The sequence below is a fragment of the Delphinus delphis genome, chromosome 3, assembly GCF_949987515.2.
Source record: "Delphinus delphis chromosome 3, mDelDel1.2, whole genome shotgun sequence".
Taxonomy (NCBI): domain Eukaryota; kingdom Metazoa; phylum Chordata; class Mammalia; order Artiodactyla; family Delphinidae; genus Delphinus; species Delphinus delphis.
Window position 1 is genome coordinate 123,836,143 of NC_082685.1, and position 14,502 is coordinate 123,850,644.

A 14,502-nucleotide genomic window follows, 5' to 3' on the forward strand; every position below is an offset into this window, starting at 1 on the left:
GTAGCGGCTCTAGCAACTGCTCATTGGCGTGGGTCCTCTAGGATGCTGCCATCTTCTCACCAAGACCTGGCCCCACCCAACAGCCTGTAGGCACCAGTGCTGGGATGTCTCAGGCCAAACAACCAACAGGGCGGGAACACAGCCCCACCCATCAGCAGAGAGGCTGTTCAAAGTCTTCCTGAAAAAATAGCTGCCCCATAATAAACACACCCACAGACACTGTCCTGCCCACCAGTGGGATAAAACCCAGCTCCACCCATCAGTGGGTGGGTACCAGTCCCTCCCACCAGCAAACCTGCACAAGCCTCTTAGCCAGCCTCATCCACCAGCGGGCAAACAGCAGAAGATAGAAAAACTACAAGCCTGCAAAACGGAAACCACAATCATAGAAAGTTACACAAAATGAGATGGCAGAGAAATATGGTGCATATGAAGGAACACGACAAAAACCCAGAAGAACTAAGTGAAGTGGAGACAGGCAATCTACCTGAAAAAGAATTCAGAGTAATGAGAGTAAAGATGATCCAAGATCTTGGAAAAAGAATGGAGGCACAGATTGAGAAGATACAAGAAATGTTTAACAAAGACCTAGAAGAACAAGAACAAACAAACAAAGATGAACAATACAATAACTGAAATGAAAAATATACTAGAAGAAATCAATAGCAAAATAACTGAGGCAGAAAAACGGATAAGTGACCTGGAAGACAGAATGGTGGAAATCACTGCTATGGAACAGAATAAAGAAAAAAGAATGAAAAAAATGAGGACAGTTTAAGAGATCTCTGGGACAACATGAAATGCACAAACATTCGCATTATAGGGGTCCCAGAAGGGAAAGAGAGAGAGAGAGAATGGGCCTGAGAAAATATTTTAAGAGATAATAGCTGAAAACTTTCCTAACATGGGAAAGGAAACAGTCATCCAAGTCCAGGAAGTGCAGAGTCCCAGGCAGGATGAATGCAAGGAGGAACGTGCCAAGACACATAGTAATCAAATTGACAAAACTTAAAGACAAAGAAAAAATATTAAAAGCAACAAGGGAAGAGCAACAAATAACATACAAGAGAACCACATGAGGTTATCAGCTGATTTTTCAGCAGAAACTCTGCAGGCCAGAAGGAAGTGGCACAATATATTTAAAGTGATTAAAGGGAAGAACCTACAGCCAAGAATACTTTACCCAGCAAGGTTCTCATTCAGATTCGACCAAGAAATCAAAAGCTTTACAGACAAGCAAAAGCTAAGAGAATTCAGCACCACCAGACCAGCTTTTCAAAAAATGCTAAAGGAAGTCCTCTAGGTGGAAAAGGCCACAACTAGAAACAAGATAATTATGAATGGAAAAGCTCACCAGTAAACACAAACATATATAGTAAAGGTAAGAAATCATCTGTACACAAATATAAAATCAAAACCAGCAATTACGAGGAGAGCAAAAATGTAGGATATTGGAAACTCATTTGAAATTAAAAGACCAGCAACTTAAACCAATCTTGTTTATATATAGACTGCTACATCGAAACCTCCTATTATCCACAAAACAAAAACCTACAATAGATACACACACAAAAAAGAAAAAAGAATCCAAACACAACACTAAAGTTAGTCATCAAATCACAAGAGAAGAGAACAAAAGAGAAGAAAAAACACCTACAAAAACAAATCCAAAACAATTAACAAAATGGCAATAAGAACATCCATATCGATAATTACCTTAAATGTAAACAGATTACATGCTCCAACCAAAAGACACAGACAGGCTAAATGGATACAACAACAAGACCCATATATATGCTGTCTACAAGAGACCCACTTCAGACCAAGGGACACATACAGACTGAAAGTGAGAGGCTGGAAAAAAGGTATTCCATGCAAATGGAAATCAAAGATAGCTGGAGTAGTAATACTCATATGAAATAAAATAGACTTTAAAATAAAGACTGTTACAAGACACCAACAAGAACACTACATAATGATCAAGGGATCCATCCAAGAGGAAGATATAACAATTGTAACAATTGCACCTAACACAGGAGCACCTCAATATATAAGGCAAATGCGAACAGCCATAACAGGAGAAATCAACAGTAACATAATAATAGTGGGGGACTTTAAGACCCTACTTACATCAATGCACAGATCATCCAGACAGAAAATCAATAAGGATACACAGGCCTTAAATGACATATTAGACCAGATGGACTTAATTGATACTTATACAGCATTCCATCCAAAAGCAGCAGAATACACATTCTTCTCAAGTGTACGTGGAACATTCTCCAGGACTGATCACATGTTGGGCCACAAATCAAGCCTCAGTAAATTTAAGAAAACTGAAATCATATTAAGCATCTTTTCCAACCCCAACACTGTGACATTAAAAATCAACTAACAGAAAAAAACTGTAAAAAACACCCACACATGGAGGCTAAACAATATGCTACTAAATAACCAATGGATCACTCATGAAATCAAAAAAGCACTTAGAGACAAATGAAAATGAAAGCACGACGATCCAAAACCTATGGGACCCAGCAAAAGCAGTTCTAAGAGGGAAGTTTATAGCAATACAATCTTATCTCAGGAAACAAGAAAAATCTCAAATAAACAACCTAAGCTTACACCTAAAGCAACTAGAGAAAGAAGAATAAACAAAACCCAAAGTTAGTAGGAGGAAAGAAATCATAAATATCAGAGCAGAAATAAATGAAATGGAGACAAAAAAAACAATAGAAAAGATCCACAAAACTAAAAGCTGGTTCTTTGAAAAGATAAACAAAATTGACAAACCTTTAGCCAGACTCATCAAGAGGGAGATGGCTCAAATCAATAAAATTAGAAACGAAAAGGTGAAGTCACAATGGACACCACAGAATAAGAGACTACTACATGCAACTGTATGCCAATAAAATGGACAACCTAGAAGAAATGGACAAATTCTTAGAAAGCTGCAATATCTCAAGACTGAACCAAGAAGACATAGAAAATATGAACAGACCAATCACAAGTACTGAAATTGAAACTGTGATTTAAAAACTCCCAACAAACAAAAGCCGAGGACCAGATGGCTTCACAGGCGCATTCTATCAAATATTTAGAGAAGAGTTAACACGTATCCTTCAGAAACTGTTCCAGAAAATTGCAGAAGGAACACCCTCAAACTCATTCCATGAGGCCACCATCATGCTGATAACAAAACCAAAGATACCATAAAAAAAGAAAATTACAGGCCAATATCACTGATGAATATAGATGCAAAATCCTCAACAAAATACTAGCAATATGAATCCAACAGTACATTAAAAGGATCATACACTATGATCACGTGGGATTTATCCCAGGGATGCAAGGATTTTTCAATATCTGCAAATCAATCAGTGCAATACACCACATCAAAAAATTAAAGAATAAAAAACATGATCATCTCAATAGATGCAGAAAAAGCTTTTGACAAAATTCAGCACCCATTTATGGTAAAAAACTGAAAGCATTTCCTCTAATATCAGGAACAAGAGAAGGATGTTGACTCTCACCACTATTATTCAACATAGTTTTGCAAGTCCTAGCCATGGCAATCAGAGAAGAAAAAGAAATAAAGGAAATCCAAATTGGAAAAGAAGTAGTAAAACTCACTGTTTGCAGATGACATGATACTATACATAGAAAAATCCTAAAGATGCTACCAGAAAACTACTAGAGCTCATCAATGAATTCAGTAAAGTTGCAGGACACAAAATTAATACACAGAAATCTGTTGCATTTCTATACAGTAACAAAAAAAGATCAGAAAGAGAAATTAAAGAAACAATTCCATTTACCATCACATCAAAAAAATAAAATATCTAGGAATAGGGCTTCCCTGGTGGCGCAGTGGTTGAGAGTCCGCCTGCTGATGCAGGGGACACGGGTTCATGCCCCGGTCCGGGAAGATCCCACATGCCGCGGAGCAGCTGCGCCCGTGAGCCATGGCCACTGAGCCTGTGCGTCCGGAGCCTGTTGCTCCGCAACAGGAGAGGCCACAACAGTGAGAGGCCCATGTACCGCAAAAAAAAAAAAAAAAAAAAAAAAAATCTAGGAATAAACTTACCTAAGGAGGCAAAAGATCTGTACTCTGAAAACTTTAAGACCCTGGTGAAAGAAATAAAAAATGACAAAAACTGATGGAAAGATATACCATGTTCTTGGACTGGAAGAATCAATATTGTCAAAATGAGTATACTACACAGGCAATCTACAGCTTCAATGAAATTCCTATCAAATTACCAATGGAGGGCTTCCCTGGTGGCACAGTGGTTGAGAATCTGCCTGCTAATGCAGGGGACACAGGTTCGAGCCCTGGTCTGGGAGGATCCCACATGCCACGGAGCAACTAGGCCCGTGAGCCACAACTACTGAGCCTGCGCGTCTGGAGCTTGTGCTCCGCAACAGAGAGGCCACGGCAGTGAGAGGCCCGCGCACCGCGATGAAGAGTGGCCCCCGCTTGCCACAACTAGAGAAAGCCCTCGCACAGAAACGAAGACCCAACACAGCAAAAATAAATCAATTAATTAATAAACTCCTATCCCCAACATCTTCTTTAAAAAAAAAAAAATTACCAATGGAATTTTTCACACAACTAGAACAAAACAATATTAAAATTTGTATGGAGACACAGAAGACCTCAAATGGCTAAAGCAATCTTGAAAAAGAAAAACAGATCTGGAAGAATCAGGCTCCCTGACTTCAGACTATACTACAAAGCTACAGTCAACAAAACAATATGATACTGGTACAAAAATAGAAATATAGATCAATGGAACAGGATAGAAAGCCCAGAAATAAACCCACGCACCTATGGTCAATTAGTCTACAACAAAGGAGGCAAGACTATACAATGGAGAAAAGACAGTCTCTTCAATAAATGGAGCTGGGAAAACTGAACAGCTACATGCAAAAAATAAAATTAGAACAATCTTTAACACCATACACAAAAATAAACTCAAAATGGACTAAAGACCTAAATGTAAGGCCGGACACTATAAAACGCTTAGAGGAAAACATAGGCAGAACACCCTTTGACATAAATCACAGCAAGATCCATTTTGACCCACCTCCTAGAGTAATGAAAACAAAAACAAATGAGACCTAATTAAACTTAAAAGCTTTTGCACAGCAAAGGAAACCATAAACAAGACGAAAAGAATCCTCAGAATGGGAGAAAATATTTGCAAATGAATCAACTGACAAGGGATTAATCTCCAAAATGTACAAACAACTCATGCAGATCAATATCAAAAAGACAAACAACACAATCAAAAAGTGGGCACAAGACCTAAATAGACTCTTCTCCAAAGAAGACATACAGGTGGCCAACAGGCACATGAAAAGATGCTCAACTTCACCATTAAAGAAATGCAAATCAAAACTATGATGAGGTATTACCTCACACTGGTCAGAATGGCCATCATCAAAAAATCTACACACAATGAATGCTGGAGAGGGTGTGGAGAAAGGGGAACCCTCCTACACTGTTGGTGGGAATGTAAATTGATACAGCCACTATGGAGAACAGTATGGAGGTGCCTTAAGAAACTAAAAATAGAGCTATCATATGATCCAGCAATCCCACTACTGGGCAAATATCCTGAGAAAAACATGGTTTGAAAGGATACATGCATCCCAATGTTCACTGCAGCACTATTTAAATGGAAGCAACTTAAATGTCCATCAACAGATGAATGGATAAAGAAGATGTGGTACATAAATACAATGGAATATTACTCAGCCATTAAAAAGAATGAAATAATGCCACTTGCAGCAACATGGATGGATGTGGAGACTATCAGGTGATAGTCTCCAGTGAAGTAAGTCAGACAAAGACAAATATAATATGGTATTACTTATATGCGGAATCTTAAAAAAAATGATACAAATGAACTCATTTACAAAACAGAAACAGATTCACAGACTTATAGAACCAACTTATGGTTACCGGGGGTAAGCGTGGAGGAGAAGGGACAGATTGGGAGTTTGGGATTGACATGTACACACTGCTGGAAACAGCTGGAACAGATATTGGAAACAGATAACCAACAAGGACCTTACTGTATAGCACAGGGAACTCTGCTCAATACTCTGTAATAACCTAAATGGGAAAAGAATATGAAAAAGAATAGATACACATATATGTATAATTGAATCACTTTGCTGTACACCTGAAGCTACCACAACATTGTTAATCAACTCTACTCCAATATAAAATAAAAATTAAAAAAAAATGAAATATCATATTAAAGAAGCTTCTGGTCTTTAAATGAAAAGAGAAACTGAAAGGGTAACTAGGATTTGCTACTTGAAGCACTGCCACCTGCTAGGACATAGTTAACACCAGAGTATGAAAGAAAACTTTCCTTTAAAATTCACTGGGCAATTTTTATGAACTCATTTTTTGTAAGGCAGGAAAAATAATCAGGCAAGCAAAGGTGAGGTATCTTTGGAAAATTTAATTTGGACCATATTTTCTTTCTTTTGCTTAAAACATCAAATATTTCCATACACTTTGGGTTCCACAACTTACAAAGGGGCAGTGGGTTTCCTGCAGTTACATACTGTACCCAACTTTCTATAGAAAGATCAGACATTTTCCAACCTTGCTTTTGAGTATTTTCTTAAAAATGCTTTAAAGGTTCCTTACAGTCAATGGCAAGTAAAACAAAGTAAGGCTTTATTTTCTCCTTTTTCCCCATTTTTGGTACTGCATGTTGGAGGAATAAGGAAGGAAGACTTGTCGCATCAGTGTCGGTACCCTGGGGATCACTGCTGAGTCCTCCACGTGTATCCATATCATCGAGGCCCTGATGTACCCCTGCACAGAGGAACCTGAGATGGGTAAGTGCTGAACAGCCTGTCACAGCCATTTCGCAGCACAGGGGGTCTGTGGCTGCTGGTTTCTGTCAGTGTTCACAGGGCTCCTGGACTCCAGGGGTAACAAAGGAACTAGGATCAAATCACGACCAGAGGTCTCCCACCTGGCACTGCAGTACCACAGGTTCACATCTGTGGGCCTTACAATGTGCATTTAAAGACTAAATGTAATTACTGAAAATAACACAAGAAAAAAAACCCATTACTAATTCCCATATCAAATTACTAGAATGAAAATAAAAGCATTTGTCTGATAAAACATGTTTTCTATGTCAGATGAAAGCAACTCCCTTGCAAGATAATCTCAGTAATGTATATTTGTCACTATTCATATACTTTTGCCTGGTATACAAATTTCTGTAATTGCATCATCTGAACAGGTTTGTCATTTTTCAAACTTGTAGTCTCATTAACTTAAAAAAGGGATAGATAAGGCAGCCAAATTTAACTAATTTTGGTTGCAGAAAAACATCTCAGACATTAGCCTTCTTCTTCTCAAGTGTTAAGAGCATATGATTAAAAGGTAACAGTTTCTTCTCTTAACAGGAAGCTAAGCAGCTATTGTTGTCAAATCTATCTTTAGTAAACACAGGGCCCTCATAAATATAAAATTAAATTCTTTTGAGGAATAGGTTTGTGATTTTAGGTATGCAGGATTTACATGTATTCGCTGAATTTTGTAGTAAACAAACATGTGGTCTTCCCATCTTTCTTTCAATACACAAGGGATTTCTCCATCGTCTCAGCAGGCTCTCACACACAGATGGCAGGCTGGTCATCTCAGCCACATGTCACGTGCTCTCAGAAGCCCTGCAAAAACTCCTGTAGCTGGGTGACGATCTCGGTGTCCACTGTTTCCATGAGGGACTGGAAGCCTTGCTCTCCCAGCAGCTCCTGCTGGGCCTTGAGCTTCTCGTAGATGAACTGCTGCAGTGACACGGTATGCACAGGGTCCTTCAGGGCCAGCTGCAGGACAGAGAGGAGCCACACTGTGTCAGAGAGGCAAAACAAGTTCCTCTTACATGTGAGTGACTCAATTCTTTGTAATGTCTTTCACAGCAACAAAATTGCTTCTGCCTCCCTTCTTGCAAGGGATTCTAAAGGAGCCTCATTGTGGAAAAGTTTGTCAAAGAAAATTTCACTCAATTAGTCTAACCTCAGCTCCCTAGGGCCTCTAAGCATAGTCATCTGATTAGCCCAATTTCTCAACAATTCATCCATGTAAAGAATCAAAACCTGGTGGAAAGTATCCTAAAAGGAACATAACATGCCAAAGAGCACTTAAACACAACTGTCCAGGGTTCCTCGTAGGAAGATCAGGTACTTTATTGTGGCAGCTTAGTGAGGCCCTCAGGACTGACAGAGGAAACACTGCCCTATCCTGGATTGCTATGCTACTTATATACATGTATATTCTTCTGGTTAAAAAAGAGAAAGAAAAATAATAAATAAAAATAGATTTTAACAACCCAAACACGTGCTCCTCCTCTTCCATTGGGATATTTGAAAAACAAAAGAAATATAATTAAATAAAAATAACCCATCCATCCACTTCCTAAAGATAACAATCACAACAGAGAACATTCTGGCCTTTTCTGTGCCTGTGGCATGCACATACCTACACATAAATATACAATTAGTTCTGTTCTTTGCACTTATACTATCACACAAAAAATTCTACTCTAACACAGTTTAAGAATTCTAAATCAACTTATGTCATAATTTTTTTGTTATAGGCATGTTGAAGTAATCATGGTCTAGATTAAATACAATTTTAACTATAATTTTGCTGAAAAATCTTTCACAAACACTGTTCCATGTTACAATCTATACAGCCTTTCCTATACATTTCAAATTATTTCTTGAGGATATCTACCACTATTTCAGAAGGATTACTAGATTACAGTGCATAGACAATTTTATGACTCCTGATATATATTATCAGGTTGTTTTTCCTACAGTTTGTACCAACTTAAAAGGTATAAGAGTTTTCAGCTTGTGACACTGTTACCACTGGTATTATCAGTATTTAAATTCCTTAAAATCTAAGAATTGAAAAATAACACAACTTTGCTTTCAGCTGTATATTGCTCTCATTATCAACAATGCTGAAAATGTGTAAGGCTTTAAGTAAAGTGCATGAGTTTCTGTGTGAGAAATTCTTCTCTTTCCTTTACTGAGACTCAATTCTATTCTACGTAGATGAAGTAGCTGAGTCAGATATGCAGTTTGAACAATGTAAGTAGATTTTATTTTATTTATTTTATTTTTAACATCTTTACTGGAGTATAATTACTTTATAATGGTGTGTTAGTTTCTGCTTTATAACAAAGTGAATCAGCTATACGTATACATATATCCCCTAGATTTTAAAATAATGACCACAAATAGAAAATGTAACTGAGAGGTAGAGACATAGGAGGCATGAATGTGAAATTAAACCCCTTATGTGAACATTCCAGAGTTACAGGATAAATCCAAGGCAAGGGTAATTTCAATACTCATTCTCCTGGAAGATGGACAGGAGAAAGAACAGCAAGAAAAACTGCAGACACAAAGCTCTAAATTCACAAGCCTGAAGATATCATGCACAGAAATTGAAGATGAACATTTAAAAATATCTACTCCCTTAAGCAACATGCAATAATGTTCAATATCATTTTAATTAGTAAGCAATAGACCTCTTACTAAAGAGGATGTGAACTTTGTTGAAATATCAGTCACTAAAACTACCTGCTACAATATGAGTGAAAAGAAGCTGAGCTTGAAGATGATGTTCAACAAGTCACTCCCACTACTGAAACAAAGCTTAAGAGTGTGGTTTAAATGCTGTTTCAATTTGCTCTAAGAAACTGTAAACAGTTAACTTATCACATCTCCACGCTTTAATTTCCAACAGACTAATAAAAAGGAAAAGTATCCCCATACTAAACCCCACCAGCTGTGGCATAACACGACATTGGTATATATTTTTTTAAAGTGTATTGATCAGTCATTAGAAGATTAAAAGTATTTCTGTTTTGTAAGAAGACTTGTGGAGGGAAGAAGGAATTTAAAAAAACATACAGAATCTCCAATTACATACCTTACAAGATCTTAAAAACAAAACAAAACACACACTACTTTTAGTGAAAAAAACTACACGTTCACAAATAAATGTCTGTTTTGGCTTCTGGCAGACATTCCTTAATCATGGTTATTAATACTCTTGAAGAAATATATAAAACAGATTGACCACATGATTCCCTAGAGAAGAATTATCATTGCACATGCACTAAAAATCCAGGTATCATTTCTTTGAATGCAATAATGCCTATAGTCACTAGAATTAAGAGACCCTGAAGTCACTAACAACATTTTCAAAACTATTACTTTTATGCAAATAATGTCCACCTAACATAATGAACTTAATTATCTGATTTAATGTGAAAAAATACAGAATGCCTAGCATGTTTACTAGGTGGTATGTTCTTGAGAAAATAATTAGTTTTCTAACATAATAAGTAAATTATAAACAGGAAGATGTTGGACATTATATATAAACAAACATAAGAAGACTTTAAAAGATGGAGAGAAGAAGGCAGCACAGCACCCAAGGAACAACATGGTGTTGAGTGCCCTTTCTTCTTGCCTCATAAATTCCAGATTTGGGGCTGAAGAAGCCAGCAACCTGGAAACACCAATGAGCACAGACAAAAAAAGCTAAAACAAATAGACTACTCTCTAGCCAAAGGACCAGGAAAGGGACCACAAAGCAAGACAAAAAACTTTTAGACAATAATTGCTCTACTTCAGCCAAACACCACAGAATAAACTGTGGCCCCAGTCCCACTGAGCTATTAGAAGGATTCAACCCACCTCCCATGTCTGTGGAGGTCCTTGGGGATCTTGAACTCTCCCCTTCCTCACCCAGGGAGGTATCAGTGGAGGCTTAGTGGGGAACACGGCCTCTTCCCCTACCTGGCAGTAACAAAAGTGGTACATCCACTTCTTCTGCCAGAGCAGTATCAGAAATAAGATGCAGAGTCTCATAACACAATACCAAAAATGCCCAGGTTTCAATAGAAATCACTCACAATACCAACCAAAAGGACAGGGCATGGGCAAGAGGGAAGTGGATTTAATTATAAAAGGGCAACTGAGAGGTCTTGTGCTGATAGAAATGTTCTATATCTTGGCTCATTAACATCAATATTCTGGTTGTGAAGTCACAGTTTCGCAAATGTTATCACTGCAGGACATGGACAGCAACAGTATATAAACCAGAGAGATCATTAATCTGGCAGCCTCAACCATCAAGAATAAACTGGGAGGCAAGAAATTAACTTCTGAAGGTGAATGACCAAAATAGTTTGACACCTATATCTGCAAATTTAAACAAAGTACTCATAGAAGAATCTTACAAAATCAAATTATTTATTCTTCTTTCCCACACATTTCTAACAGGTGTGATTATATTTGTTTAGCTGCAGGTTTGCTTAGATGCACAAATCTGAGGAGATAAATACCTCCTACAAGGAAAACAAAGGCAGCAATACTGAGGCTCAATTGACAATATGAAAATATTGGGGATAATGGGAAGAAACAGAAAACTATTAAAAAACAGATCCAGACTAGATACAATGTGTGTTATTTTGGATTGAATCCTGCAACTAAGAGATTAGTGGAAAACTGGTGAAATTTAAATAAAGTCTGGAGTTTAGTTAATACTAATATACCAAAGTTGGTTTCTTAGCTTTGACAAATGTACAATACTAATGAAAGATGTTGATACTAGGGAAAACTGGGTGAAGGGTGCATGAGAACCCTCTGTACTACCTTTGCTACTTTTCTGTAAACCTAAAACTATTCCAAAATAACAAGGTTATCTATCTTTATGCCAGTACCATGCTGTTTTAATTACTATGGCTTTGTAATATATTTTGAAGTCAGAAAGTGTGATGGCACCAGCTTTGTTCTTTTTCAAGACTGTTTTGGCTGGCTATTCAAGATCTTTTATGGTTCCATATGAATTTTAGAATTGTGTTTTTCATTTCTATAAGAAATGCCATTGGGATTCTGATAGGAATTGCACTGAATTGGTAAACTGCTTTGGGTAGTATGGACATCTTAACAATATTAAGCCTTCCAATTCATGAACATGGATATCTATTTGTTTGTGTCTTTAATTTATTTCATGAATGTTTTGTAAGTTTTCAGTCTACAAGTCTTTCATTTCCTAAGTTAAGTTTATGCCTAAATATTTTATTCTTTTTGATGCTATTGTAAATGGGTTTTCTTAACTTCCTTTTCAGCTAATTATTAGCATATAGAAAACACACCTGATTTTTGTACATTGATGTTGTAACGTGCAACTTTGCTGGATTCATTTATTAGTTCCAGCAGTTTTTTTTTTTTTTTTTGCAGTATGCGGGCCTCTCACTGTTGTGGCCTCTCTCATTGCTGGAGCACAGGCTCCAGACGTGCAGGCTCAGCAGCCATGGCTCACGGGTCTAGCCACTCTGCGGCATATGGGATCCTCCTGGACCAGGGCACGAACACGCATCCCCTGCATTGGCAGGCAGACTCGCAACCACTGCGCCACCAGGGAAGCCCTCCAGCAGTTTTTTTAATGGTGTCGTCAGGGTTTTCTATATATAAGATCATGTCATCTGCAAGAGCAGACAATTTTACTTCTACTATTTCAATTTGTATGCCTTTAATTTCTTTTTCTTGCCTAACTGTTGTGGCTAGGGTTTCCAGTACTATGTTGAACATGCAGAGCAATGGAAATGAATAGAGAGATCAGAAATAAATGCACACATATAGAGTTACCTATAGATCTTCAATAATGGTGCCAAGAATGCACAGTGGGAAAAGGATACTCTCTTCAACAAATTGTGTTGGAAAACTGTATATCCATATGCAAAAGAATGAAACACTCATCTTACACCACACATAAAAATCTACTCAAAATTAATTAAAGTCTTAAACATAAGACCTCAAACTGTAAAACTCTAGAAGAAAACATAGGGGAAAGGATTCATGACAGTGGCCTTGGCAATGATTTCATGGATATGATATCATAACCAAAATACACATGCAACAAAAGCAAAAACAAACAAGGGAAACTATGTCAAACAAAACTTTAAAGAGCTATTTTTAAAAAAGGACTCAGACTAAAAAAGTACATACCTCTGTGGCCATTTGGTTGGGGGACAAGCTGCCCTAGACGCCTCAATTAGCTGACACAAATGTTCATTATATATACAGAATGTTTAAGCAGCAAGACTTGCAAGCTCATTTTCAAAATGAGAAAAACTGACAACCCTAAGCTTTGAATGACATCCAAAGCTGATTTTTCTCATGTTAACGGCATCAGTAGATGCCATTAGAATACAGACTTCCAAGTTCTTGGTTTGTTCTCTTTCTGTTGCTTCCATATGCCTAACTTCCATTCTTTTTTTTTTTTTTTTGGTGATATGCGGGCGTCTCACTGTCGTGGCCTCTCCTGTTGCAGAGCACAGGCTCCGGACGCGCAGGCCCAGCAGCCACGGCTCACGGGCCCAGCCGCTCAGCGGCACGTGGGATCCTCCCAGACCGGGGCACGAACCCGCGCCCCCCTCATCGGCAGGCAGACTCTCAACCACTGCGCCACCAGGGAAGCCCCTAACTCCCATTCTTGCCCTTCAAGAAAGCACATGATTATTTAAGAAATATTTCCTTTAAAATGGTTATGATAACATTAGGAACCTTATAACAGGTTTCAGTTATTAGCAGAAGATAACTAGCTAGAATTCCTGACTCCAGGGTTATGCTTAATAAATGAAGTGCTAAATAACCTGACTTACTTCAAAAGTACATACATTGGATTTTAATAAGCAAGTCCGGTATTCCCTGGTTCTGAAATTATTACTTGAAGACAGAACGGTTCTGTATGGTTCTGTACAGTTCAGAATGGTTGAACTGTGTATGAGGTCCTTCTGTTGGTAACTATATAGCCTTCTGACCTACAACAATTGACCCATAGGTGTTTAATCTTTAAAGTTGGTATAAGATTTTTAGCTCCTGTGGTGCTACTTACGAAGATGTACATTTCTTGTTCTTTGAGATTTTTATTCCTTAAAACTAAAATATAATTCACTGCATTAATCTTCAATTTCACCCAGAAGATACTCAGTAAAGCTGAATCTTCTATTTTTCTTAGGTTATGTGGCATATTGTGTAATTGCTCTCTTTTCAAGTCTCCATATAACCTATGATAATTTTCAGAAATTATTTACTGTAACATTTTTTCATATGATATTTTGCTAAAGAGAAAAAGTTTCCTGCCTTAGAAAAACACAGAAGATCTTTTAAAAAATAATATACTTTCTATGAAACCTGGTAGATTATGTATAAACACACTAGCTATGCAACAGGCCAAAAATATTAAAAAAAATTTTGCTTATAACAATGTATAACCATGTGGTCTTCAAAAATTCCGTAGTTTGATGAAAATATCTTTTGTTTAAAATTATCTTCTTCTTTGACCTCTGATTGTTTCACCATAGGTAACTCAATTTCTAAAATATATCTAAAACGTCTAAATTTCTAGAATCTCTTAGGATATAAACT

The 14,502-nt window shown here is 37.4% G+C and overlaps 1 protein-coding gene across 1 annotated transcript in view; it reads right to left on the reverse strand.

Moving 5' to 3' along the window:
* Positions 1 to 6,470: 6,470 nt before the first annotated feature.
* The window catches only part of IPO11 (importin 11), a 221,902-nt gene continuing 213,870 nt past the window's right edge, over positions 6,471 to 14,502 (reverse strand). The window contains exon 30 of the mRNA XM_060009435.1: positions 6,471 to 7,872. Coding sequence (XP_059865418.1) covers positions 7,708 to 7,872 — 165 coding nt within the window. The 3' untranslated portion in view covers positions 6,471 to 7,707. The remainder of the gene's footprint in view (positions 7,873 to 14,502) is intronic.